Below are 26033 nucleotides of genomic sequence, written 5' to 3'. Positions count from 1 at the left end.
TCCATGTCACTCAAAGGTCAAGGAGGTCCTCAAAAAAGAAACCAAAAAAACAAAAAACTGAGGACATTACCCTTTCCAGGCCAATGCTCTCATAAAAGCAGAGATGAGGGCCAGGAGTTTGGCCTAGTGGTAGGTTTTGCCTAACATGCACAAAGACATGGGTTCAATTCCTCGGTACCACATACATAGAAAAAGCCAGAAGTGGTGCTGTGGCTCAAGTGGTAGAGCTCTAGTCTTGAGAAAGCCCACGGACAGTGTTCAGGCCCTAAGCTCAACCCCTAGGACTGGCAAAACAAAACAGAGATGAATCATCTACTTTACAGAACTGTGAGGAGGCTTAAGTAAAAACTAGGAGAGCCTCTGCTATTATTTACAGTAGGCACTCAATTGAAAGCTGAATAAACTGCTGGGTCCTGGTGGCTCACAGTGTAATTCTAGCTACTAAGGAGGCTGAGATCTGAGGATAATTGTTTGAAGCCTGCCTGGGCAGGAAAGTCTGTGAGACTCTTATCTCTGCTTAAACACACACACACACACACACACACACACACACACACACACACACAGCCAGAAGTGGAGCTGTGACTCAAGTGGTAGAGCATTAACCTTGAGCCAAAGGAAAAAAAGAAAGTTCAGTAGCATAGGCCTGTAACCCGAGCTACCTATGAGGCTGAGATCTGAGGGGGGCAGTTTGATGCCAGCCTGGACAGGAAAGTCTTTATCTCCAATTAACTACAAAAAACTGGAAGTGGCACTGTGGTTCAAAGTGGTAGAGTGGTAACTATGAGTGTAAAAACTCAGGGACAGTACCCAGACCCTGACAGTACCAAGCCCCAAGTCTGACAAAAAAACAATAACAACAAAAAACTGAGGACCAGCACAAAATAAAAAAAAAGAATAAATAAAAAAATCATCTTACACTATAAACTACATATAACACTGGGTTAAACAAAATGACTGTAGAACCCAACACTAACCTCTACCCCAACCCCAGAGACACAGGAGGAGGAGCCTTCCATCTCTAGGCTTGAGCCATAGTTGGATTTGGCTGGCTATGATTCCTCCTGGGTCTAACCACTGTACCTCTGTGGAATGGTGGGGCTCAGTTCAAGGATGATGATACCAAAAATTACATCAAGGGGAAATAACACAAAGGACATTCTCTCTAGGTTCTGTGATGGCCTAGGGATCTGCATTAAGGTGCTAAAATGAAGTCTTCCATTGGACCTTCTCCTGACCTTGCTACTGAATTTCCACTAACCTGTTTCACAGCACAAATGGTTTTAATTTCTGAATTCTCTGAGTGGAGTCTGGGATAACAGAAAGCTATTGGCAAGAGAGTTTAAGTTCCCAGGGTTATTTCTCTAGAGAGATAACTTTTATGTAAGGAGAGGAGACTTGGCAGATGCTATAAATAATATGGAATTGCTTTGGCTAAGTTCAGGAATGCCTGGGAATTGAGATTACTGAAGATGGGAAGAAGGAAAGGAATCATCGATGTGCTCTGGGATGCCCGGAACTATATTCACAAAGGGAGGGTAGGCATGAAGCCGGGGTTTGAGTGGATGCTTTGCCATTCATGTAACTTACATGAAGTGTTCCTGTCCTAGGAGATACATCTCAGGAAGGACTTTGCTCAAGCCTCGGCAACCCTACCCAAAGTTCGCAAATAGTAAAATGTTCATCATTTCCTAATTTTGTATTATAAAATGGACTTGGGAACGTAAGTAGTAACAAGTAACAAAACCCCAAACCCTGTGTAGGAACACCATCCTCTCAGCCACCTCTGCGGAGGCCAATAAGTTTGGAAAGTTTTTCACAGTTTTCAAGTTTCAGCGACTCCGCTTTCTGTTTCAACCGTTCATCTCTGTATAATCCTGCCAAATTTGTTAATTCCGACTCTGAAAGACAAAAGAGGTAAATTCATAAAAAGAGTTGACTCTTTGTCATATTTCACTTTCTGGAACCAAAGCATAAAGCATCTTTTACTTTAATGCTGTTTTTTGTTGTTGCTGTTTTTGCAATGGTAAGGCTTGAACTTAGGGCTTGGGCACTGTCCCTGAGCTATTTTGCTCAAAGCTAGTGCTTTAATACAACTTCATTTCTGTTGTTTTTTGTTTTGTTTTGTTTTTTGAGTGATAAATTGGAAGTAAGAGGGGACTTTTCTTCCTGGGCTGATTTGAACCTTGATCCTCGGATCTCAGCCTCCTGGACCGCTAGGATTACAGGCATGAGCTACAAGTGCCCAGCTTACTTGAATGCTTTTTAATGCAGCATTCATTCCTTTATTCAAGAAACACATTGGGTGCTACACCAGATGCTGAGGATTAGCAGGCACCTGTGATCCTGCAATCCTACCCTATCTGTGCTCTTAGAGAAAGTTCTGGACTTAGTTCTTATCAATAAAACATTTGGCATCAGACTTAGAAAGACATGCACGTGTGCAGTAAGAGGAGCCTTTTCACAGCCTGCCTCTCCCTGGTATTCACATAGCAGTTGGAGACTGGAGTCCAACTGCCTATTCCTGTCATCTGAAACAAAGACAGCTGCTTCATTCTTTCCCCAGTGTTGCTGGACCATAATTCACCCATAGGGCCCACCTCCGGCGGGGAAGTGCAACAGACGGCCAGGCTGCCGACAGCTTTCTTCATTCCCTCACCACATACTAAGTCCTCAACTCAAAGGCCAAGGTAACTTGTTTTTTTTTTTTTGCCAGTTCTGGGCTTGAGCTCAGGGTCTGAGCACTGTCCTTGGACTTTCTCAAGGCTAGAGCTCTACCACTTGAGCCTCAGCACCACTTCCGGCTTTTTTCTATGTATGTGGTACCAAGGAATCGAACCCGGGTCTTCATGCATGCTAGGCAAGCACTTTAACCACTAGGCCAAACTCCCGGCCCTTGGTTCTTTTTTTTGCCAGTCCTGGGGCTTGAACTCAGGGCCCGAGCACTGTCCTTGGGCTTTTCCCTCAAGGCTACTTGTGCCACTTGAGCCACAGCACCACTTCTGGCTTTTTCCTATGTATGTGGTAGCAAGGAATCGAGCCCGGATCTTTGTGTATGGAAGGCAAGCACTCTACCACTAGGCCAAACTCCCAGCCCAAGGTGGGGGTCTTTCAAAAGTGGAATCATCTGGATCCAGTGTCCTTTATCTCCTTGACTAAATGAATTGCATTTTCTCTTTGTGGTAGAGAAGATCATTCTATTTTTTGACTAGAATGTAATCCCTGCTATATTTCCTGACCCCACAGCGGTTGGACTACCTCAAATTATTCTTCTTTTACAGAGATATTCTCAGGGAGGAGTGCCTGAAAAGCGCCTTCCCAGACAAAAGCTGTGAAAATAACAGGATGAGCCTGGATGAGCCATGCGGCATCCCAGAGTCTCCAACAAGCAGGCAGCTACTCAATGTTTAAAGGACCATACTTGTGAAAAATGCTATTTTAATCATTTTCAAATATGCCCATCCATTCTTAATCATAGTGCTGACATATTTTTTGTTAGTGGAAGGAGACACACCTGTTCGATTCATCAGCAAACTACCAGGCAACAGGAATTAACATTAGCCAGAAAGGACAATGGGCATTGATTTCTCAATAAGTGTCTATCCACACAAAACATGGCTTGGCATTTCTACTCACAATGATTCTTTTTATACCAAGTTAGGCTCAAAGTACAGATGAAGTGCAGGACTCCAGGGTACAGGGTGGATGTGCATAAAAACCCTCCGTGTACAGTACTGCAGGGCCTGGGCACTAGCCAGTGGTGGCTTGGCAAGCAACAGATCTCCAGGCTGCAGAACAATGTGCTTTCACCTTTGGCAAGGGTGCCTGCAATGCCTGCTAGCCAGGGCCTGTCTTGGCATAGTCATGTTGCAGGTGACAAAGCTTCATGAATGATCATTGCTGTCCCCCAAAGAAAAGGCCTCTGCTCCTGAGTCTTGTCCAGCCCTCAGCACTAAGGCCACTTCTCAAGCTTTTTGACATGTGGGAATCCTATTCAGGAGACCTCTGTGAACTCAGCCCATGCCTCTGGTTCCTTAGAGTCACAGTTAATGCCAGTGCAAGGAGCAGATTCTTTGTTGAAACAATTTCTTTGTTGAAACAAGCGTTTTTTTTGTTTGTTGATTAGCCTTTTCTAAATGTCTCATTTCCTGCAGTCCTATTCTAGGGAATAGTAAAGACTAGTGATTCTTAGTATTTTCTGTCTTGAAGACCTCCATATCAAGTGGATGAAAGATCATTGCCTATTGTGTGAATGCTTTTCTTAAAATATCACATTGTTTTCTATAAAGCTTATCAGGACCAGGAGCGTGGTCTAGTGGTAGAGGGCTTGCGTAGCATGCATAAAGCCCTGGGTTTCATTCCTCCATACCACATACACAGAAAAAGCCAGAAGTAGTGCCGTGGCTCAAGTGGTAGAGCACTAGCCTTGAGAAAGCCCAAGGCCAGTGCCCAGGCCCTGAGCTCAAGCTCCAGGACTGGCAAGAAAAAAAAAAAGCTTATCAAAACCCAGTTATAGGAACTAGGAATGTGGCTTAGTGGTAGAATGCTTGCTGAACATGCATGAAGCCCTGGGTTCAATTCCTCAGTACCACATCAACAGAAAAAGCTGGAAGTGATGCTATGCCTAAAATGGTAGAGTGCTAGCCTTAAGCAAAAGCAGCTCAGGGACAGTGCATAGGCCCTGAGTTCAAGCCCTAGGACTGGCAAATAAAAAAAAAAAACAACAGGTCTGGGAGTTTGGCATAGTGGTAGAGTGCTTGCCTAGCATGCACAAAGACCCTGATTCAATTCCTCTGTACCATATACATAGAAAAAGCCAGGAAGTGGTGTTGTGGCTCCAGTGGTAGAGCTCCAGACCTGAGAAAGCCCAAGGACAGTGCTCAGGCCCTAAGTTCAAGCCCCAGGACTGGCAAAAGAAAGAAAATTCCCCCACACCCCAATTAAAGACCTCTATTTCTGAGCAATGACCTCATACAAATTCAGTGTTTCCAGAAACTAGTCCCAATGTCTCCTCAAACTGCCAGTGAATCTCTTTGCCTTTCAACAAGCCAAGGATCAACCCAAGAATATGTTGCTTTTAACAAGTTCTGTTAATATTCAGTAACTTTTACATAACTAGAAAGAAAAAAAAGGGCTTGGAGTTTGGCCCAGTGGTAGAATGCTTGCCTAGCAGGCATGAAGGCCCAGGTTCAATTCCTCAGTACCACATACATAGAAAAAACCTGGAAGTGGTGCTGTGGCTCAAGTGGTAGAGCTCTAGCCTTGAGAAAGTCCAAGGACAGTGCTCAAGCCCTAAGTTCAAGCCCCAAGACTGGCAAAAGAAAAAAGAAAGAAAATAGAGAAGAGGCAGGATTAAAAGAACACCTTTTTTTCTTAACAAAATGTCCCCCTTTCCCTAAAGGCCCAATGTAGTAAGATGGACAGAGTGTCGAGTCTTAAAGGTAAACTGATTGGCAAATTGCCTAAAAAAGCAAGTGCCAGAGTCTCTCCTACAAATACTCAGCCTAAGAGCCCAGAGAGGAATCTGAAAGTTGGGAGGTTCTGATAAACCCAACTACCCCCATAATCCAGTCCCATGAGAAAGAGCTACCTTTGGTTTACAATTCAAGGCCACACAAAGACTGAACTTCACCAAGAATGAGTCACTTAGTATGTATCAGACACTATGCTAAGAATCACACTTACACCATCATCTATAATCCACATGACTGCTCTAGAAGATAGTTAATTTTTACCCTAGTTCAAAGCTTAGCCTTCCATCACTCAGCTACCCCGTGCAAGGGCATGAAAAGACATGCTCCTCAACCAGTCAGGGCCAGGATCTCTGCTTGGCTGTATAGGCCGAGGCTGGTCCTGCCTCACCCAAGGGCACAGCCACTTTCCCTGGTATTAGGTCTACTATGCAGTTAGAGCAGTGAAGGAGTAAACTGGGTAATTAGTGTCAGTATTCATACAAATTCACCCAGATTAAGCATTCTAAGGAATAACAGAGAAAAGAAGTAAACAAAAGATTTTAAAAGATAATGACTACCATAGATAAAAAACAGTTTCCATTCAGTATTTTGCCAAGAGTGAACTTTGTTCTCAAGTAGGTTTATTTTTACAAACTCTAAGAGCTAAATTTAACCTTGCTGGCTGCTGGATTCAGAGGGCAGATGCTGCCTGTTCTCAAATGGCACTTTGGTAGTGTGGAAGCTCCACACAGCCATTGTCGAAGGCCAGAAATAGACTCTGAAGGGCTATGTGCTGACACCTCTCTTAGGAACCAGTGAGCTCAAACATAGGCTTATTCACTGGATTTTTATTTCTACCTGGAGAACACCTCAGCTCTCAAAGTAAGCCACCTTTGGTGGTGGTGGTTGTTTGCCAGTCCTGGACTTGAGCTCAGGGCCTGAGCACTGTCCTTGGACTTTCTCAAGGCTAGAGCTCTACCACTTGGGCCTCAGCACCACTTCCGGCTTTTTCCTATGTATGTGGTACCGAGGAACTGAACCCGGGTCTTCATGCATGCTGCTAGGCAAGCACTCTATCACGAGGGCAAACTCTCGGCCCCATCTTTCTTGATTCTTATATAGTTTAGTAATGGGGTTAGGAACTTCTTGGCCCTCTGCTTTTTTTTTTTTTTTTTTTTAAATAAAAAAGCAACTTCCACTTCCTGTTTAACTGTCCTTTATCTCCCCAAATCTTTAACCACTAAAAGGGTAGCCAGGTTTTACCCTACAGATACGGAGGGTAGAGACAAGGTCCCTAAAGTTAGGCATAAGACATTAACTCTTCTTCTTGTCACAATCCTTAGCATTTTCTTTACTTTTCAGTCTGAGACTCCTCTCTTCTCTTAAGACTTTGAGTACCTGTTCTGAAGCCAGCACTCTGCTGGTAGCCTGGGACACATACTTAGTAAGGCATGTCTCATACTCAGAGCTGAGGAGATGAACTTGCACCTATGGCACACTAAAACTGGATGATAATCTCTACACTAGCAGGAAGAACAAAGAGCTTTGAGAGCAATGAGGAAGGACAGATTAACTTGGAGCAGGGATATGTGATGGGTCAGTGAGCTTATCAGCACTCTGATCAAAGATCTTATTTTATCAGACAGCTACATATTTAATGATACCAAAAGTAAGGTTTAAAAGTCAAAGTTTGCTTTGATTAAAAAAAAAAATTGTTGGGCGCCATGCCTCACACCTGTAATCCTAGCTACTCAGGAGGCTGGGACCTGAGGATCGAGGTTCAAAGCCAGACAGGGCACTAAAGTCTGTGAGACTCTTATCTCCAATTAACCACCAGAAAACCAGAAATGGTGCTGTGGCTCCAGGGGTAGGGCAGTAGCCTTGAGCTGAAGAGCTCAGGGACAATGCCCAGGCCCAGAGTTCAAGCCCTATGACCAAAAAAAAAAAAAAAAAATTAATCCAAGCCAAGTTTATAAAGCCAAGACGCAGTTACTAATGGTGTATATGTGTCTGTGTAATTCAAGTGGGATAAAAGTGAAGCTGCTGGCTAAGAGACAGGGCAACTGCTGCTGCCAGTATCCCCTAGCAACAACTGGAGTTGTAAGCCAAGAGGCAGAAGCTGTCACTCCTAGTCTTCAGAGAAATCAAGGTTACTTCTGTCTCCACGGCTGATTACAAACATGGGGTAATGGGAGATACCTGTCAGCAAGCTCTATACTTTTGACTTGGCTCAAAAAGATAGACTGGCTCAATCAGATTTCTCTCTGATGTGAAAATTGCAAACTGTGATCAAACTAGATGGTACTAAGAACTTTATAACAAAGCTTGTGATACAGAAAGGGGACAATGATTAGGACTGGAGGCTACTGGGAAAGCAATAAAAAGAGCGGCAACCACAATGCAAAGTATGGAATGCAAAGTACCATTGGCAAGTTTTGGTGGTACACACTTGTAATCCCAGCACTTTGAGAAATGAAGCAGTGAGAAATGAAGCAGGGGTATCACAAGTATCACAAGTTTAAGTCCAGTCTGGTCTATATAGTGAGAGTCTATCTCTCAAAGGAAAAATAAAAAAAAAAGCCAGATGCGGTGGTTCACACCTGTATTCCTAACTATTCAGAAGGCTGAGATCTGAGGATCATGGTTCAAAGCCAGCTCGGACACCACAGACAGAGAGATTCTTCTCGCCAATAAACCACTAGAAAACAGGAAGTGACTGTGGCTCAAGGGATAGGGCAATATCCTTGAGCTGAAGAACGCAGGAATAATGCCCAGGCCCAGGGGTAGGGTAGTAGCCTTGAGCTGAAGAGCTCAGGGACAGTGCCCAGGCCCAGAGTTCAAGCCCCACAACTGACAAAAAAATAAAGAAAGAAAGAAACAAACAAAGAAACAAACAAAGAGAAAAGAAAAACATTTGGGGAGACAAAGGAAGAAAAGCAGAAAGAAGAGAGCGTTCAGCAAAGACAGCTAAGTCAGAATAAGAATGATGAATGCTTTCTAGGTTCCTAGGCTCTCCAAATCCTGCCACATGTATTTTATCAGTAAACTTCCCCTTTCATTTGTAGTATCCTGAATCGGCCTCTCTTATATATCTTGGTTCACAAAGACATATAATCAGGACAGAAGAAGGATCAGGAAGGTGAGATCACAGCCAAAGCTGCTTCCTTAGCATCTTACTTTGCTGTTTCTCCTTCCAACAACTTGTCTGGATGTAATCAATATAATCTTTCTCTATTGTTTTCTCCAGGTCACGCAGAGAAGCTCCTCTGTAGGCCTTGTCAAAGTTTTTATCCACAAAATAAGGCACCTGCAGGTTCTGAGTTTCTCTAGAAATGGTATAGCCCAGGGTTCTGAAACAAAGAGAGAGGGCATAGGTGAGCTTGTAACATTATGCACATTGAGTAGCTATCAAGCTTGCCATAACTTCATAGGAGATTTGGAGATTCCATTGACTAATATACTCAATCCTTACTATTCCCCTAACAAAGTGATAAACAGAAAATCATTATTATTGATAGATTATATGACCAGGTTCACACTGTGGATACAGCTTCAGCATATATAGTTTATTTCCTTCAAGGATTTGTATCACTTGGCTGCCTTTTAATGTGAATGCTTAAAAACTATTTGAGCCTGGGGTGGCATGTGCCTGAAATCCAAGAACTTGGGAAGTAGAAGCAGAAGGATTAGGAGTTCAAGGCAAGCCTGAGCTTCATATCAGATCCTGTCTCAAAAAATAAATAAATAAAACATAGCTGGGAGTGGTGACTCATGCCTGTAATCCTAGCTACTCAAGAGGCTAAGATCTGAGGATCCCTGTTCAAAGCCAGCCTGGGCACTAAAGACTTTTTATCTCCAATTAACCACTAGAAAACCAGAACTGGCACCGTGGCTCAAGGGGTAGGAGGGTAGCCTTGAGCTGAAGAACTCAGGGACAGTGCCCAGGCCCAGAGTTTAAGCCCTATGACCGAGCAAAAATAAATAAAGAAATAAAATGGGGCTAGGAATGTGGCTTAGTGGTAGAGTGCTCATCTAGCAAGCTTAAAAGTCCTGTGTTCAATTTCTTAGTGCCATGTACACTGTAAAAGCCAAAAGTGGTGCTGTTGCTCAAGTGGTAGAGCACTAGCCTTGAGCAAAAGAAGCTCAAGGACAGTGCTCAGGTCCTGAATTCAAGTCCCAGGACTGACAAAAACAAAAATAAATAAATAAAAACAAAATAAAAAAACCCAACCAGGTGCTAGTGGCTCATGCCTATAATCCTAGCTACTGAAGAGCCTGAGAATTGCAGTTAAAAGCCAGCTCAGGTAGAACTCTTATCTCCAATTAACCAGAAATAAAGTTGCAGCTCAAAGTAGTAGAGTGCTAGTCTTGAGCACAAAGCTCAGGGACAGCAGACACCCAGGCCCTGAGTTCCAAGCCCACAAAGAAAGAGAGAGAAAGAAAGAAAGAAAGGGAGAGAGAGAGAAAGAGGGAGGGAGGGAGGGAGGGAGAGAAAGAAAAGAAAAAAGGAAGAAGGAACAGGAGGAGGAAGAGGAATAAAGGAAAAGAGGAAGATGCTGGGTACTAGTGCCTCATGTCTGTAATTCTAACTACTCAGGAGGCTGAGATCTGAGGATTGCTGTTGGAAGCCAGACCAAGCAGGAAAGTCTGTGAGCACTTTAACCACTAGGCCAAACTCCTGGCCCCCTGTGAGGCTCTTATCTCCAATAAAATACTCAAAAAGCCAAAGTGGCACTGTGGCAGTGATAGAGTGCTTGCCTAGCATGCACGAAGACCCGGGTTCGATTCCTCGGTACCACATACATAGAAAAAAAGCCAGAAGTGGTGCTGAGGCTCAAGTGGTAGAGCTCTAATCTTGAGAAAATCCAAGGACAGTGCTCAGGCCCTGAGCTTAAGCCCAGGACTGGCAAAAAAAAAAAGTCATCTCCCTGAAATTTTTTGAAGAGAATCCCTAGGTCCCAGTTTATACCACCTGAAGTTCACAGGATTCAGTAATCCTACTTTAAGCTCATTGGGATCCTTTCTAACTCTGTTATGGTGAGAGAAAAATTTACTTTGAATCTCAAATTATTCTATTGATGTTTCAGAACTAGTTGTTGCCATTCCATGGCTGACCAGACGATGTCACTGTAGAACAAAACAATCCATCTAAATACCACAGGAAACTCAAGTATTTTTGATCTGCACTGTTGATCAGTTAGCAGTTTAACTATAAAATCGGTGGTTCATTTGAAAGATGAAATGAAATATCAGTAATATATCTATAAAGCCTTCAGGTCCTTCATCTTCTAAATTATTAAAAAATATTTAAAAGCTGGGCATCGAGGCAAACACATGTAATCCTAGCACTTGAAGAATCCTTAGTTTGAGACCAGCTTAGGCTACATAGTGAGCTCAAGAACTGCAAGTGAGACCCTGACACACACACACACACACACACACACACACGCACACAAAGTAAATAAAAAAATAAAACAAAACCAAAAAATGTATCAAGATTTGACTTACGATTTATAGAATAGACTATATGGGGGATTAGCAGCCAGAAGCTGAGTAATGACAGATACAATCACAATCACGAGAACTGGAAGCAACTGAATAAATGCAGAATACGTAGTCTAAAAATGGAAACAAAAGTATGATATAAGCATTATTGAGCAATATGAAGCTTTTGAAAAGACAAATATGAAGAAATTCCTGAGAAAATATAAACTGTCAGTGCATAGCAGAGGGAAAAAAAAGCATCTACAAAGGCCATGATTTTTCTGAGATGAGAAATACCAAGTAACCCATCTACTCTCTGCTAAAGCTGAAAGGGACTCACCCATTACCTGACTGACAGCCAATAATTCTGCAGGCACCGCTACATAAATGAGGCCAAACAAGGACTCTCCTAAGGTGGGGTTCTTAGCGTCACAATTCTTTGGCCTTAACCATAGTTAATTGGTCTAGGAACAATTAAAATCTAGCTGAGATGATTGCATTCTCTCCTCTTGGGAATTTGAGGTCATCATGTCAAGAAAGTCAACACTGGGCTGGGATATAGCTCAGTGGCAAAGCACTTGCCTTGCAAGTACAATGGGTTTGATCCCCAGTACCAAAAAAGAAAGGACATGTATTCTCATGCACTATGAGAATGCACTACTCCTTTGCAAGGGGAAGGAGAACAAGCCAGACTGCTTAGAAAGAAAACAAAGTCAGAGAGTGATGGGGAAATTGGAGAGTATCTGGCTCCAAAGAGTCATAGTGAGAGCAGATGTGCAGGAGCCTGACAGCCCCAAGCTCCTGGGTCCTGTGCAGTTGCTCTTGAGCTTCACGAGACTCTCTTGATTCCTTACCTGAAACCCCTTTCACAGGGAAACCAAGATCCTGGGAGAGCCCCACAACAATGGGTGAGGGAGCAGAAAGGCTGACTTACCACTCTGGCCTATTCGGCTGATTACCTAGTCCTTCTCACTGGCCACCTCAACTTCTCTACTGCACATTTCAGCAGGGGCTCTGGCTTAACTTCTAGAACTACATTATTCGCCATGGAGGGAGGTTTGGTAAACTTTATGAGCAGCAGCTCTCCTCCTCTCTTCCTAGGTACCTGAGGTTTGTCTTCTTCCTCTTCCTTTCGTGTCTGTGTTCTCTCATGTCGGTGTCGCCGGCGGTAATAGTGAGTGTCATCTGTCACATTTGAGAACATATGAATATTTCCTGGAAAAGAAAGAAATAAAACAAACATTTCTGTTTTGTTTTGCCTTCGAGTTCTTTGTTCCCAACCAGGTTATCTAAAGTTAAAATATTGGTCTATTTTACCCAGTAGAAAAATAAGACAGTAGTAGTTAAGCCAAGTGAGCTATCTGGGTGTGAAATGTATATTGCTTTCTTGACTTTTGTAGGGTTGGGTGGGGTGGCCCATACCTATAATACTAGCACTCTGGGGACAGAAGCAGGATTTCTAAGCAACTAGAAGAAGAAGGATTTGGGCCATGAATCTTATCCAATTCGTTTTGTTTTGGTGCCCAATATCAGATTCTGTCATTGCTAATACTTGTCTGGTGTAAGCTCCATTCTCAGCACCACAAAAATATTCAGACTAGGGCCAGGAGTTTGGCCTAGTGGTAAGAGTGCTTATCTAGCATGTATAAAGACCTGTGTTAATTCCTCAGTACCACATATATAGAAAAGGCCGGAAATGGTGTTGTGGCTCAAGTGGTAGAGCTCTAGTCTTGAGAAAGCCTAAGGACAGTGCTCAGGGCCCAAGTTCAAGACTCAGGACTGGCAAAAAAATACTCAGACTATTTTCTGGGCACTGAATTATCCCAACTGTCAACTCTCTACAAGGTACTTTTGTGTGTATATACAGGTCCTAGACTGGAACTCAGGGACCTGGGCACTGTCCTACAGGCTTTTCACTCAAGGCTAGCTTTACCATCTGAGCCACAGCTCTACTTCTAGCTTTTTGGTAGTTAATTGGAAATAAGAGTCTCATGGACTTTACTGACCAAGCTGGCTTTGAAACATGATCCTCAAATATCAGCCTCCTGAGTAGCTAGGATTACAAATGTGAGTCAGCTCTACAGGGTTCTTTTTTATGCTTTTTAGGATATAATTAATTATGTAAATAAGGTTTTTTGTGACATTTTCTTCTTTTTAATTTAATTTTTAAAATAATATTTTATTTTTTAAAGAATTTATTAACGTTGATTTTTACATCATATTTTAAATGACAAGTTTAACATACAAGTGTTCAAGGAGGGAATCTCTATTTACAATCACTGGCACTTAGTATTTAGAACTTAATCACAATTAGGCTAAGGGTTTGTATGTCATAGAAACATTAATTTAAGAAATAAAACATTATGTCTATAGAGTCATAGGTTTTTATGTCTATATAGTTATGTTTATACTTCCATTACCAGGTCCATAGCTTTGGGTATGCAGTTATTGAGTCCTCGCTCTTAATAATATTTTATTTTAAAGGTGATATATAGAGGGGTTACAGTTACATAATAAGTATATTCCTTGCAAACAATGTCACCACCTACCTCATTTTCTCCCCCTGCCTATTGTGACATTTTCTTTTTTTTTCTTTTTTTTTTTTTTTGCCAGTCCTGGGCTTGAGCTCAGGGCTTGAGCACTGTCCTTGGACTTTCTCAAGGCTAGAGCTCTACCACTTGAGCCTCAGCACCACTTCTGGCCTTTTCTATATATGTGGTACCAAGGAATTGAACCCGGGTCTTCGTGAATGCTAGGCAAGCACTTTAACCACTAGGCCAAACTCCCAGCCTACTGTGACATTTTCATATGTACTTTGATCCTGTTCACTGTCCTTTATCCTGTTCTTTAAAAGTCCTGGGGCTTGAACTCAGGGCCTGAGTATTGTCCCTGAACTTCTTTGCTAAGGCAAAGTTCTACCACTGTGTGCTACAGCTCCACTGTTGTCTTTTTGGTAGTTAATTAGAGATCAGAGCCTCATAGACATTCCTGCTTTAAACCGTGATCCTCAGATCCCAGTTTCCTGAGTAGTTAGGATTACAGGTGTGAGCCACCAGCATCTGGCTTCTTTACCCTCTTTTGTCTCCCTTTCCTCTTCTTCCTAGCTCCTTTTCTGTTCCCGAGTGGACAGAGTTTCTTATTTATCTTTACATCTGCTATTTTGCAAACATAATTATAGACATCTTGCTACTGATTTATAAAATATTTTACAATATTTAATCCCAACTGGACACTGGTGGTTCATATCTGTACTCTCAGGAGGCTGAGATCAAAGCCAGCTCAGACAAAAAAGTCTGATTAAACATTAAAATGCCAGACTGAATGCATGACACAAATGGTAGAATGCTATGAGAAAAACTGAAAGGTCTCAAGTTCAAGCCCTGATACTAGCACGAGTATGCATACACATACATAAATTATAGAGATACATAAATAGATATTCCCCTTAGTCTTTGTAGAGGTAATGTGAATATCTAACAACAACAACAAAAAGAAATGGGCACAGTGGCTCATGCCTGTAATCCAAGCTACTCAGGAGGCTGAGATCTGAGGATCATGGTTTAAATCCAGCCCGGGCACTAAACTTAGTGAGACTCTTTTTTTTTTTTTTTTTGGCAGTCCTGGGCTTGAGCTCAGGGCCTGAGCCCTGTCCTTGGATTTTCTCAAGGCTAGAGCTCTACCACTTGAGCCTCAGCACCATTTCTGGCTTTTTTCTTTGTATGTGGTGCCGAGGAATCGAACCCGGGTCTTCATGCATGCTAGGCAAGCACTTTAACCACTAGGCCAAACTCCAGGCCCCTTAGTGAGACTCTTATCTCCAATTAATCACCAGAAAACCAGAAGTGGCATTGTGGCTCAAGGGGTAGGGCAGTAGCCTTGAGCTGAAGAGCTCAGGGACAACACCTAGGACCAGGACCAGGGGTAGGGTGGTAACCTTGAGCTGAAGAGTTCAGGGATAGCCCAGGCCCAGAGTTCAAGCCCCACGACTGACTGAAAAAAAAAGAAAAAAAGAAAAAAAAAGGAAAACAATCAAATACAGCAACCTGCCAAAGTAAATATTATTTTACCTGTCACATTTTCAAATCAACAACTAGTATGAAAGAATCTAAATGGTTCCAAACTCTTGGCATTTCAACAAATTATTGTCCCTCTATCATTTTCAGACAGAACCTTGCTAAGGGTGCTAAGGGTTAAAAATTAATCTGGCCAAGAAGCAGTGGCTTCACTGGTAATTCTTCCTACTCAAGAGGCGGAGATCTGGAAGACGGCATTCAAGGGCATTTCTGCCTAGGCTGCCGAGGCAGGGCTTCACATTTGAACCACACTCCAGCCCAGACTTTTCTGATTATTTTGAATTGTGAATCCTTGAGTTCAAGGTCCACGATGGGGTAGGGGGGTAGGGGGGAAAAATCACAATTTTGGGATACTAACCTGTAGGAAAATGTCCACCAAAGAAGACATTGAATAGCTCTTCCGGAGTGATGTCTGCTTCAAAGTCCCTGTAATAATTGTAAGGTCTGGCTCTAGGTGCAGTGAACGTCACTTGCTCATCTCCATATTCATCATAGCGGAGTCTCTTGTCAGGATTGCTCAGGACTGCAAAGGCATTTCCTATTGCTGCAATGAGAAGTAGCGCATGAGCAAAGCCTCTTGGCTGTCTCTGAGGGTGATCACACAAAGCCAAAGTTCATTGGTGCTAGATAACTTCACAAAATCTCAAGGAGAGGTGCCTGGATCTGTAAAGCTCCCCAAAGTGCCTGCTTGCCTTCGAGGTTGTTCTTGATTTCGTTTAGTAAGCCAGAAACCATAAACATGAATTAGACAAACTAACAACTACTGCTGAAGTGTGAACTGGGCTTGCGCTCAGGGCCTGAGCACTGTCCTTGGACTTTCTCAAGGCCAGAGCTCTACCACTTGAGCCTCAGCACCACTTCTGGCTTTTTTCTATGTAGGTGGTACCAAGGAATCGAACCTGGGTCTTCATGCATGTTAGGCAAGCACTCTACCACTAGGCCAAACTCCCAGCCCCCAAGAACTTTTTTTTTTTTTTTTTTGGACTTGATCTTAGGGACTGGGATACTGTTTCTGAGCCTTTTTTTTTTTTTTTTTGCCAAAGCCCTAGGACTGGCAAATAATAATAATAACAATAATAATAATAATAATAATTAGAGGGACAAAAGTGAACAAATGCAGCAATTACATTATATACTATGTTGAAAATGAATTCTACAATTTGCGGGTGGGAATGGGAGGGAAAAACTGGGCTAGAGGGGGAAAAGCAAGAAAAGAAATGTACTCTTGCAGGGCACAGGTGTCTCACGTCTATTATCCTGGCTCTGCAGGGGCTGAGATATGAAGGTCACGGTTTGAGGCCAGCCTAGGCAGGCAAAGTCTTTGAGACTCCTTTTATTGTTTGTTTGTTTTTATTTTGGCCCATCCTAGGACTTGAACTCAGGGCCTGGGCACTGTCCCTGAGCTTCTTTTGCTCAAGGCTAAGCCCTCTACCACTTGAGCCACATCACTACTTCTGGCTTTTTCTGTATAAGTGGTACTGAGGAATAGAATCTTGGGCTTCATACAAGCTAGGCAAGTACTTTACCACTAAGCCACAATCTCAGTTCCAAGACTCCTATCTCCAATTAATCATAGAAAAAGCTATGTTTATAGCAAGTTACTGTCAGTGGTGGGTCACACCTGCAATCTCAGAATTCAGGAGGCTAAGAAGGATTGTGAGCATATGACCAGCCTGGGCAACATTTAAAAAAAGGTGGGAGAAGCCTGCCTGATATGTAGCTTAGTGTGCTTGCCTAGCATGCACAATACCCTGGGTTGAATCCTCACTGCTGGGATAAAAACTGGAGAATTAAGCATCAGTTCAGAATCAGACCTTTGAAAGCATCCGTTGCTCCAGGAGCACAGTTTTTGTCAGGGTGAAATTTCAGGGCAAGTTTTCTGTATGCTTTCTTAAGTTCTTCATCATTAGCATTTCGAGAAACTCCTAGTATTTCATAGTAGTTTCTACATTTCTTGATCCTAAAACAAAAAAGAAGAAATATGTATGTCTACAAAGGCCCATTTATTCAACTAAGATATAAATAATACAAAGCTTCCCATCTGTAAGAACCTAAACCTGTTGATGAAAAATTCAGATCACCCAGCCTTTGATGCCTTTTTTTTTTTTTTTTTTGCCAGTCCTGGGCTTGAGCTCAGGGCATGAACCCTGTCCTTGGACTTTTTCAAGGCTAGAGCTCCACCACTTGAGCCTCAGCACCATTTCCGGCTTTTTTTCTATGTATGTGGTACCAAGGAATGTCCTTGGGCTTTCTCAAGGCCAGAGCTCTACCACTTGAGCCACAGCACCATTTCCAGCTTCTTCTATGTAAGTGGTACAGAGGGATCAAACTCGGATCTTCATGCATGCTAGGCAAGCACTCGACCACTAGGCCAAACTCCCAGGCCCTGCTTGATGCCTTTTTTAGTACTTTTACATCTGCTGTTTTATTGTTCCTCTAATCCTATAAGGGCATAGAACAAGTACGCTAACCTATACATGGAAGTTTAGCTGAGATCATGAGAATAGCAATGCCAGATACCTATTTCCTCTCTTTCTTTCTCTCATTTTCTTATGATTATCTTTTTTCCCTCAAGGTTATTATTATTATTTGGGGGGCAGTACTGGGGTTTGAATTCAGGGTCTCCAGCTTGCCAGACAGACACTTTTCCACTTATGGATGCTCCCAGCCCACTTATGGTTATCACTTTTTCTTTTTCTTTCTTTTTTTCCTTTGCTGGTCCTGGGGCTTGAACTCTGAGCCTGGGCACTGTTCCCTGGCTCCTTTTGTGCAAGACTAGCATTTTATCACTCAAGCCATCGCTCCACTTCCAGCTTTTTCTGTGATTTATTGGAGATAAGAGTCTCACAGACTTTCCTGCCCATGCTGGCTTTGAACAGCAATTGCATCTCAGCCTCCCAGTAGCTAGAATTATAGTATGAGCCACCAGCATCTGACATGGTTATCTTTTTAAAGATAGAATAAAAATAACCAACACTACTAAAAAACACACGATGAAGTCCTCTGCTTCTTCATTCTGTCACTTCACAACCCACCCCAAAGAGAATACCATTAGGAAGTTTTCTACTAATTCTATGTAGAAAATCCATCCATACTTCCCATGTTTTCCTTACCTAGAGGAAATATAATCACTTTTCCTCATGTAACATTTTTTTGTTTATTAGTTTTGGTTTTGTTTTTGCTAGTCCTGGATCTTAAACTCAGGGCCTGAGCTTCTTTTGCTCAAAGCTAGTACTCTACCACTTAAGCCACAGTGCCACTTATGGCTTTTTCTGAATATTTTATTGGTAATAAGAGTCTCATGGGAGCCAGGAATTTGGACAAGTGGTAGAGTGCTTGCCTAGCATGCATGAAGACCAGGGTTCGATTCCTTGGTACTATATACATAGAAAAAACTGGAAATAGGGCTGTGGTTCAAGTGATAGAGCAGCACTAGCCTTGAGAAAGCCTAAAGACAGTGCTTAAGCCTGAGTTCAAGCCACAGGACTGGCAAAAAAAAAATAACAAAGCAAAAGAGAAGCGTCTTTAACCAGGTGCAGTGGCTCACACCTGTAATCCTAACTACTCAAGAAACTGAGATCTCAGGGGCCGGGAGTTTGGCCTAGTGGTTAAAGTGCTTGCCTAGCATGCATGAAGACCCGGGTTCGATTCCTCGGTACCACATATAGAAAAAGAAGCCAAAAGTGGTGCTGAGGCTCAAGTGGTAGAGCTCTGGCCTTGAGAAAGTCCAAGGACAGTGCTCAGGCCCTGAGCGCAAGCCCAGGACTGGTAAAAAAAAAAAAAAGAAACTGAGATCTGGTAGCTTACTGGAAACAAGAGTCTCATGGATTTCCTACCAGTGCTGGCTTTAAACCATGATCTTCAGATCTCAGCCTCCTGAGTAGCTAGGATTATAGGCCTGAGCCACCAGCTCGGTCGTGTATGTGTGTGTGTGTGTGTGTATGTGTGTGTGTGTGTGCGCGCGCGCACGCAAGAGACTTCTGGAGCTTGAACTCAGGACCTGGGCACTGTCTCTGAGCTTTTATGCTCAAGAGTGGCAATCTACCACCTAAGCCACAGCTCTGCTTCTGGCTTTTTGGATAAGTCTCCTTGATTTTCCTGTCAGGCTGGCTTTGAACCAGGATCTTCAGATATCACCTCTTAAGTAGCTAGAATTATAGGTATGAGCTACTTGAATTGGCCAGTTTTATAGGTTTTTTTGTTTGCTTGTTGTTTATTTTATTTTATTGTTTTTGCCAGTGCTGGGGCTTGAACTGGTTTTTGCCAGTCCTTGGGCTTTCTCAAAGGTAGCAACTACCATTTGAACCACAGTACCATTTCCAGCTTTTTCTGTGTATGAGCTACCGAGGAATCGAGCCGAGGGCTTCATGCATGCTAGGCAATCACTCTGCCACTAGGCCACGCTTCTGGCATAGTTTTATGGTTTTTAATGTATGTCTTGCACTTCCTTGTTAAATTTATTCCTAAGCATCTTATTCTTTTTGATGTACTTATTAAATTGAAACCAAGGCTTCATGCACACTAAGCAAGCAGGCATTCTACTATCAAGGTACACACCCCAGTCTGAGATTACTTTCATTTCACTGTCAGTTTATTTATTGCTAGTATACAGAAAACAATCCATTTTTTATATTGATCTTGTACCTGTAATTCTGCTGAACTCACTAATTCTGAAACTACTTTTGTGTGTAAGTAAATTTCTTAGAATTTCTATGTAAGATCATGTTATCTATGGATATAATTTTACTCTTTCCAATTTTTATTTCTTTTTCTTGCCTTTAAATGCCCTTGTTCAAATCTCTAGGAAAAATGAATAGACCTGGTATCGTGATCAAACCTGTCTTGTCCCTAATCTGGGTCAATACATGCAGTCATTTACCATTAAATATGTCGGGGATCAGGAGTTTGGCCTAGTAGTTAAGAGTGCTTGCCTAGCATGCACAAAGACCAGGGTTTGATTCCTCAATATCACATACATAAAAAAAAGCCAGAAGTGGTGCTGTGGCTCAAGTGGTAGAGCTCTAGCCTTTAGAAAGCCCAGGGACAGTGCTCAGGCCCTGAGCTCAAGCTCAGGACTAGCCAAAAATATAGATAGATAGATAGATAGATAGATAGATAGATAGATAGATAGATAGATAGAGTTATAGGCTGTTAGCAGTGTAAGACTGAGGAAATTCCCCTCTGATCCTAGTTTTCTTGAATGATTTTTACCACAGAAGAGCATTCGTTTTTTTCAAATACATTTTCTGAGCCTAATGAAATGAGTGCATTTTTTTTTTTTTTTGTACGTGGGACTCTGGACCTGGGCACTGTCCCTGAGCTCTTCAGCTCAAGGCTACCGCCCTACCTCTGGGCCTGGGTGCTGTCCCTGAGCTCTTCAGCTCAAAGCTACCGCGCTACCCCTTGAGCCACAGCACCACTTCTGGTTTTCTAGTGGTTAACTGGAGATAAGAGTCTCACTGACTTCAGTGCCTGGGCTGGCTTTGAACCACCATTCTCAGCTTTCAGCCTCCTGAGTAGCTAGGATTACCAGGGTAAGCCACTGTACCCATCATGAGTGACTATTTTTTTTTTTATTAACATTGTGTACTATGATTAACAGATCTTTGTGCAGTACTATGATAAATCATACTTAACCAACATGCATAATCCTTTTTAAATGATGCTGGATTTAGTTTGCTTCATTGTTGAATTTATATCCATGAAATACATCGGTTACTCTGAAAAGCAGTCTGGAGGTTCCTCCAAAATCTAAACATAGACCTTTCTACAACCTGGCATACCATTCCTTGGAATCTACCCTGAGCATCAAAAGCCAGGATATGATGAGGACACATGCACAGCCATGTTCATTGCGTTGTTTTGTTTTGTTTTTGCTTGTCTGCTTGTTTGTTTGCCAGTCCTAGGCTTGGGCTCAGGGCCTGAGCACTGTCCTTGGGCTTTCTGAAGACTCGAGCTCTACCACTTGAGCAACAGCACCATTTCTGGCTTTTTTCTATGCATGTGGTACCAAACTCACAAGCCCCCACGTTCACTGTTGCGCTATTCACAATAGCCAAGATATGCAAACAACCCAGATGCCCCACAATAGATGAATGAATCAAAAATATGGTACCTATATACAGTGTAATTTTACAGTTAATAGAATAAAATAATGTCATTTGCAGGGAAAGGATGGAACTAGAACAAATCATATTAAGTGAGGTAATTTCAGACATGCAGAAATTAGATTTAAAATGTACTGGGATATGACAAATTACACAGAATTTTAGATACTCATATATAGTGAGACCAAAAGAGGATAATCTTAAAAGAGAATCACAGAGGAATAATACCTGAATGCTTTTCCATGTGTATATAAAATAATATACACGCTGAAACAAACTCCAAAGATAGATATGGAAACAAAGGATTTCTTTTTCTTTTCCTTTCTTCTTTTTTTTTTTTTTTCCAGTCCTGGCTTGAACTCACGGCCTGAGCACTGTCCTTGGGCTTTCTTAAGGCTAGAGCTCTACCACTTGAGATTGAGCCACAGCACTATTTCCAGCTTTTTCTATGCATGTGGTAACCAAGGAATCAACCTGGGTCTTCGTGCATGCTAGGCAAGCGCTCTACCACTAAGCCAAACTCCCGGCCCCAAACAAAGTTTTTCTGAGCACTGTCCTTAGGCTTTCTCAAGACCAGAGCTCTACCACTTGACCCACAGCACCACTTCCAGCTTTTTTCTATGTATATGGTACCGAGGAATTGAACCCTGGTCTTTGTGCATGCTAGGCAAGAACTCTACCGCTAGGCCAAACTCCTGGCCCTAACTATGTATTCTTTTCCTTATATATGGTATATTCACATGCACATCTGTGGGAGGGTGAGGGAGGGCACAGAATCTGAGGGAAAAGGCTGGAAAAGTGCAGCAGGGGAGCACACTGGCTGCATTAGACATTAATGAAAGTGTGGGGATCAGAGGGAGGGAATGGGAGAGAATGAGGGAACAGAAGACACTATGTGAAAGAAAATGTACTTATTACCTGACAAATGTAAATGTAATCCCACTGTATATCACCTCTAAAACAACAAGTAAATCAGAAAAAATATTGGTTAATAGTTTGCCTTCTTATAATCGCTTTTGGTTTGGCTTTGGCTTCATGGTAATACTGCTTCACAGAATGAGTTGAAATGTATCTCTTTCACTTACTTTTCCTCCTCAGGGTTTTGTTTTGTTTTGTTTTGCCAGTCCTGAGGCTTGAACCCAGGGCCTGGGCACTGTCCTTGGACACTTTTTGCTCAAGGCTAACACTCTGCCACTTAAGCCACAGAGCCACTTCCAGCTTTTGCTATGTATGTGGTGCTGAGGAGCTCAGGGCTTTGTGCATGCTAGGTGAGCACTCTATCACTAGGCTATGCTCCTGGCCCCATCCTCACTGGTACTCTACCACTTGAGCCATCCCTCTATTTCTAGCTTTTTGCTGGTTAGTTGGAGATAAGGATCTCACAAACTTTTCTATCAGGGCTGGCTTCAAACTATGATCCTCAGATCTTAGCCTCTTGAGTAGCTAGGCTTACATATATGAGCCATTAACGCTTGGCTTTTCTCCACTCATTTGTGTGTGTGTGTGTGTGTGTGTGCGCGCGCGCGCGCGCGCGCGTGTGTTCATGCACACGCTGACATGAACCATTGTTGGGGCTTAAACTCAGCGCCTTAGTGCTGTCCTTGAGCTTCTTCTGTTCAAGATTAGTGACTCTAGGGCCGGGAGTTTAGCCTAGTGGTAGAGTGCTTTGCCTAACATACACAAAGACCAGGTTCGATTCCTTGGTACCACATACATAGAAAAAGCTGGAAGTGTCACTGTGGCTCAAGTGGCAGAGCACTAACCTTGAGCAAAAAATGTCTAAGGACCGTGCCCAGGTTCTGGGTTCAAACCCCAGGACTGGCAAAAAACAAAACAAAAAAAACCAACCTCACAATCTTTCCTGACTTCAAACTTCAATCCTCACATCTTAGCCTCACAGATGTGAACCCTCCTCCTCCTCCTCCTCTCCTCCCCTTCCTCCTCCTCCTCCTCCTCCTCCTCCTCCTCCTCCTTCTCTTCCTTCTCCTCCTTCTTCTTCTTCTTTCTTCTTCTTGCCAGTCCTGGGGCTTGAACTCAGCTCCTGAGCACTATCCTTGGGCTTTCCTCAAGGTCAGCACTCTACCACTTGAGGCACAGCACCACTTCCAGCTTTTCTATGTATGTGGTACCCAGGATCAAACCCAGGTTTCGTGCATGCTAGGCAAGCACTCTATCATTAGGCCAAACTCCTGGCCCCTTCCTCTTCGTTTTTTAGGACAGGGTATCAGAGCCCAGGCTGGTCTTGAATTTATAATTTCTGCCACAGTTACCCATCTGCTAGAATTTCAGGTGTGTCCTACCATACCCCCACTTCATTGCTGTTGTTTTTTATTATGCAGGATTATAGGTATAGTTGGTTTTAATTTCTTAAAATCCTAGAGGCTTGCCGGGCGGCCTTGCCTCGGCCAGCAGGCAGCCCCTGGGACGAGCCTGGCCAGTGGCGAGGAGGGGTCCTGTAAGGACCGAGCTGATGTGACACCGAGCATCCTGAGCCCCTCTACGCCCACCCTGCCCAGTGTGGGTCACCCCAGCCTCTGGGCTCATGTAGTCACCTGACCAGAATTAGCAATATACTTTTAAATGTGGGAAAACTGAATGACACTTTTAAGATAATGACCATTATCAAAATGTATAATTTCTTAATTTGAATAATAAATTAAGTGTTTAAATGCTAAAAAAAAAATCCTAGAGGACATGTCACATATCCTTGAGAAAACTGTGTATTCTGTGATTACTGGATGGAATGATCCTTAAACTGTGTTATCTCAAAGGTCTCTTATAGCTCAGTGCCTCTTTTAAAGCTAAAACAGCTCACATTGAATACCCCATTTCTACCCACTCTACCTGTCTATCCTTGGAGGTCAACATGCTATTCATGCTTCAGTAATAAGAATGACAAGTCGGGCCGGGAGTTTGGCCTAGTGGTTAAAGTGCTTGCCTAGCATGCACGAAGACCCGGGTTCGATTCCTTGGTACCACATACTTAGAAAAAGCCAGAAGTGGTGCTGAGGCTCAAGTGGTAGAGCTCTAGCCTTGAGAAAATCCAAGGACAGTGCTCAGGCCCTGAGCTCAAGCCCAGGACTGGCAAAAAAAAAAAAAGAATGACAAGTCTTTATGTAGACATCTTCCATGTCATGTACTGTTCTAAGCTTGTTACTCACATAGCTCCACTTCATGCTTACCTTTGGACCCCAAGCAGCTGTTCTTCTGTATAAGTGGAGCTCCCCTCCTGCCGGGTCTGATTCCACTCCTTCTCAGAGTTCTTTTCCTTTTGCGCCTTCATACAGTTACAGCAACCACAGGGGTCATGGCTTTCAGGAGGTCTATCTTCTGAATATTTGTTTCTCCTAACTGCATCAATGTAAGCTGTAAAATAATAACCCCTTCAGTACAAATTAACTACTTCCCTTTTTGGGGACAAGGTCTTGCTATGTAGCCTGGGATAGCCTCTAATTCATGATTCTCCTGCTTCCTTCCCCTTACTACTGCGATTACAGGTGGGCAATACCACATCTAGCTTTACAAATCAACTCTGCTCTCGACTCAACTCCCTGGGAGAATGGTTACAGGAATGAGCAAATGAGTATGAGGAACAGGTGCTGAACATCATGATGGCTTTTAATTTTCCATTCTGAATGGGATAAATACCTTCTCTTAAAAACTATACAAAAAACATGAGAAATGGGCCGGTAGTTTAGCCTAGTGGTGGAGTGCTTGCTTAGCATGCACAAAGACCTGGGTTCGATTCCTTGGTACCATATACATAGAAAAAGCCGAAAGTGGTGCTGTAGTTCAACTGGTAGAGCTCTAGCCTTGAGAAAGCCCAAGGACAGGCCAAAAAAAAAAAAGGAGAAGCCCCCAAGAAAATTCTATAAATTCAGAATCATTATGCACAATAAATTCACCATACTTACAGTCGTCATTCATCAAGCCTAGTTGACCAAGAGACAGAAAGGTTATCTACTCAATACTCTGCCTTCAGTGCAGCACAGAGACAAACCTATTTCTTTGTGCTCCACAGTCAGAAGGAACACTGCCCATAAAAAATACTTTTGTTGGGCCGGGAGTTTGGCCTAGTGGTAGAGGGCTTGCCTAGCATGCACAAAGGCCCGGGTTCGATTCCTCGGTACCACATACATACAAAAAAGCCAGAGTGGTGCTGAGGCTCAAGTGGTAGAGCTCTAGCCTTGAGAAAGTCCAAGGACAGTGCTCAGGCCCTGAGCTCAAGCCCAGGACTAGCAAAAAAAAAAAATGTTATTATGTGTTTTTTACTATGTGTTTTATTCTAAGATGTAAAGTAGTGGGCAGTTCAATTATTAGATAAAATGACAATTATCAAACTAACATATATCATGAAACGTGACTAGATAGATCAGGAGGATGCATGTAACCACAAAGAGGTTACATTTAATGAGTCAGGATTCATTAAGTCCTAACAGTCTACAGAATGCAATCCAAAGAGTGCAAAGCTCTTGTGTCCTGATTAAGGTTTTGAAAGGGCTTTAAAAACGTATTTGAGGGCCAGGAGTTTGGCCTAGTGGTAGAGTGCTTGCCTAGCATGCACGAAGACCCAGGTTCAATTCCTCGGTACTATATACATAGAAAAAGACAGAAATGGTGCTGTGGCACAAGTGGCAGAACACTACCCTTGAGGAAAGAGCCCAAGGACAGTGCTCAGACCCTGAGTTCAAGCCCCAGGACTAGCAAAAAAAAAAAAAAAAAAAGAAAAGAAAAACGTATTTGAACTGGAAGTGGTGTTGTGGCTCAAGTGGTAGAGCTGAAGAGCTCAGGGGCAACACCCAGGCCCAGAGTTCAAGCCCCACGACCCACTCAAACAAAACAAAACAAAAAATAAAAACAAAGAGGTTACAGGGATCAGGAGTTTGGCCTAATGACAGAGTGCTTGCCTAGCATAA

General features: G+C 42.8%; 1 protein-coding gene across 3 annotated transcripts in view; it reads right to left on the bottom strand.

The window, feature by feature from the left end:
• The window catches only part of Dnajc18 (DnaJ heat shock protein family (Hsp40) member C18), a 31928-nt gene that overhangs the window by 1197 nt on the left and 4698 nt on the right, over positions 1-26033 (bottom strand). For 2 of the 3 annotated variants that reach the window (XM_090331421.1, XM_090331423.1), the window contains exons 3-9: positions 24300-24483; positions 16825-16970; positions 15369-15554; positions 12043-12152; positions 10962-11071; positions 8631-8803; positions 1685-1901 (exon numbers count right to left, since the gene is read on the bottom strand). In XM_090331421.1, the coding sequence (XP_090187547.1) occupies positions 1777-1901; positions 8631-8803; positions 10962-11071; positions 12043-12152; positions 15369-15554; positions 16825-16970; positions 24300-24483 (1034 nt within the window). In that variant the 3' untranslated portion in view covers positions 1685-1776. Of the gene's footprint in view, positions 1-1684; positions 1902-8630; positions 8804-10961; positions 11072-12042; positions 12153-15368; positions 15555-16824; positions 16971-24299; positions 24484-26033 lie in introns of those variants that run through there. The other variant, XM_090331422.1, reaches the window with a different exon arrangement.

This window comes from Megascapheus bottae, chromosome 4 (assembly GCF_031878675.1).
Source record: "Megascapheus bottae isolate mThoBot1 chromosome 4, mThoBot2.hap1, whole genome shotgun sequence".
In the NCBI taxonomy this organism is placed as follows: domain Eukaryota; kingdom Metazoa; phylum Chordata; class Mammalia; order Rodentia; family Geomyidae; genus Megascapheus; species Megascapheus bottae.
The sequence above is the reverse complement of the archived record's forward strand: the minus strand, read 5'-3'. Positions and strand labels throughout refer to the sequence as shown.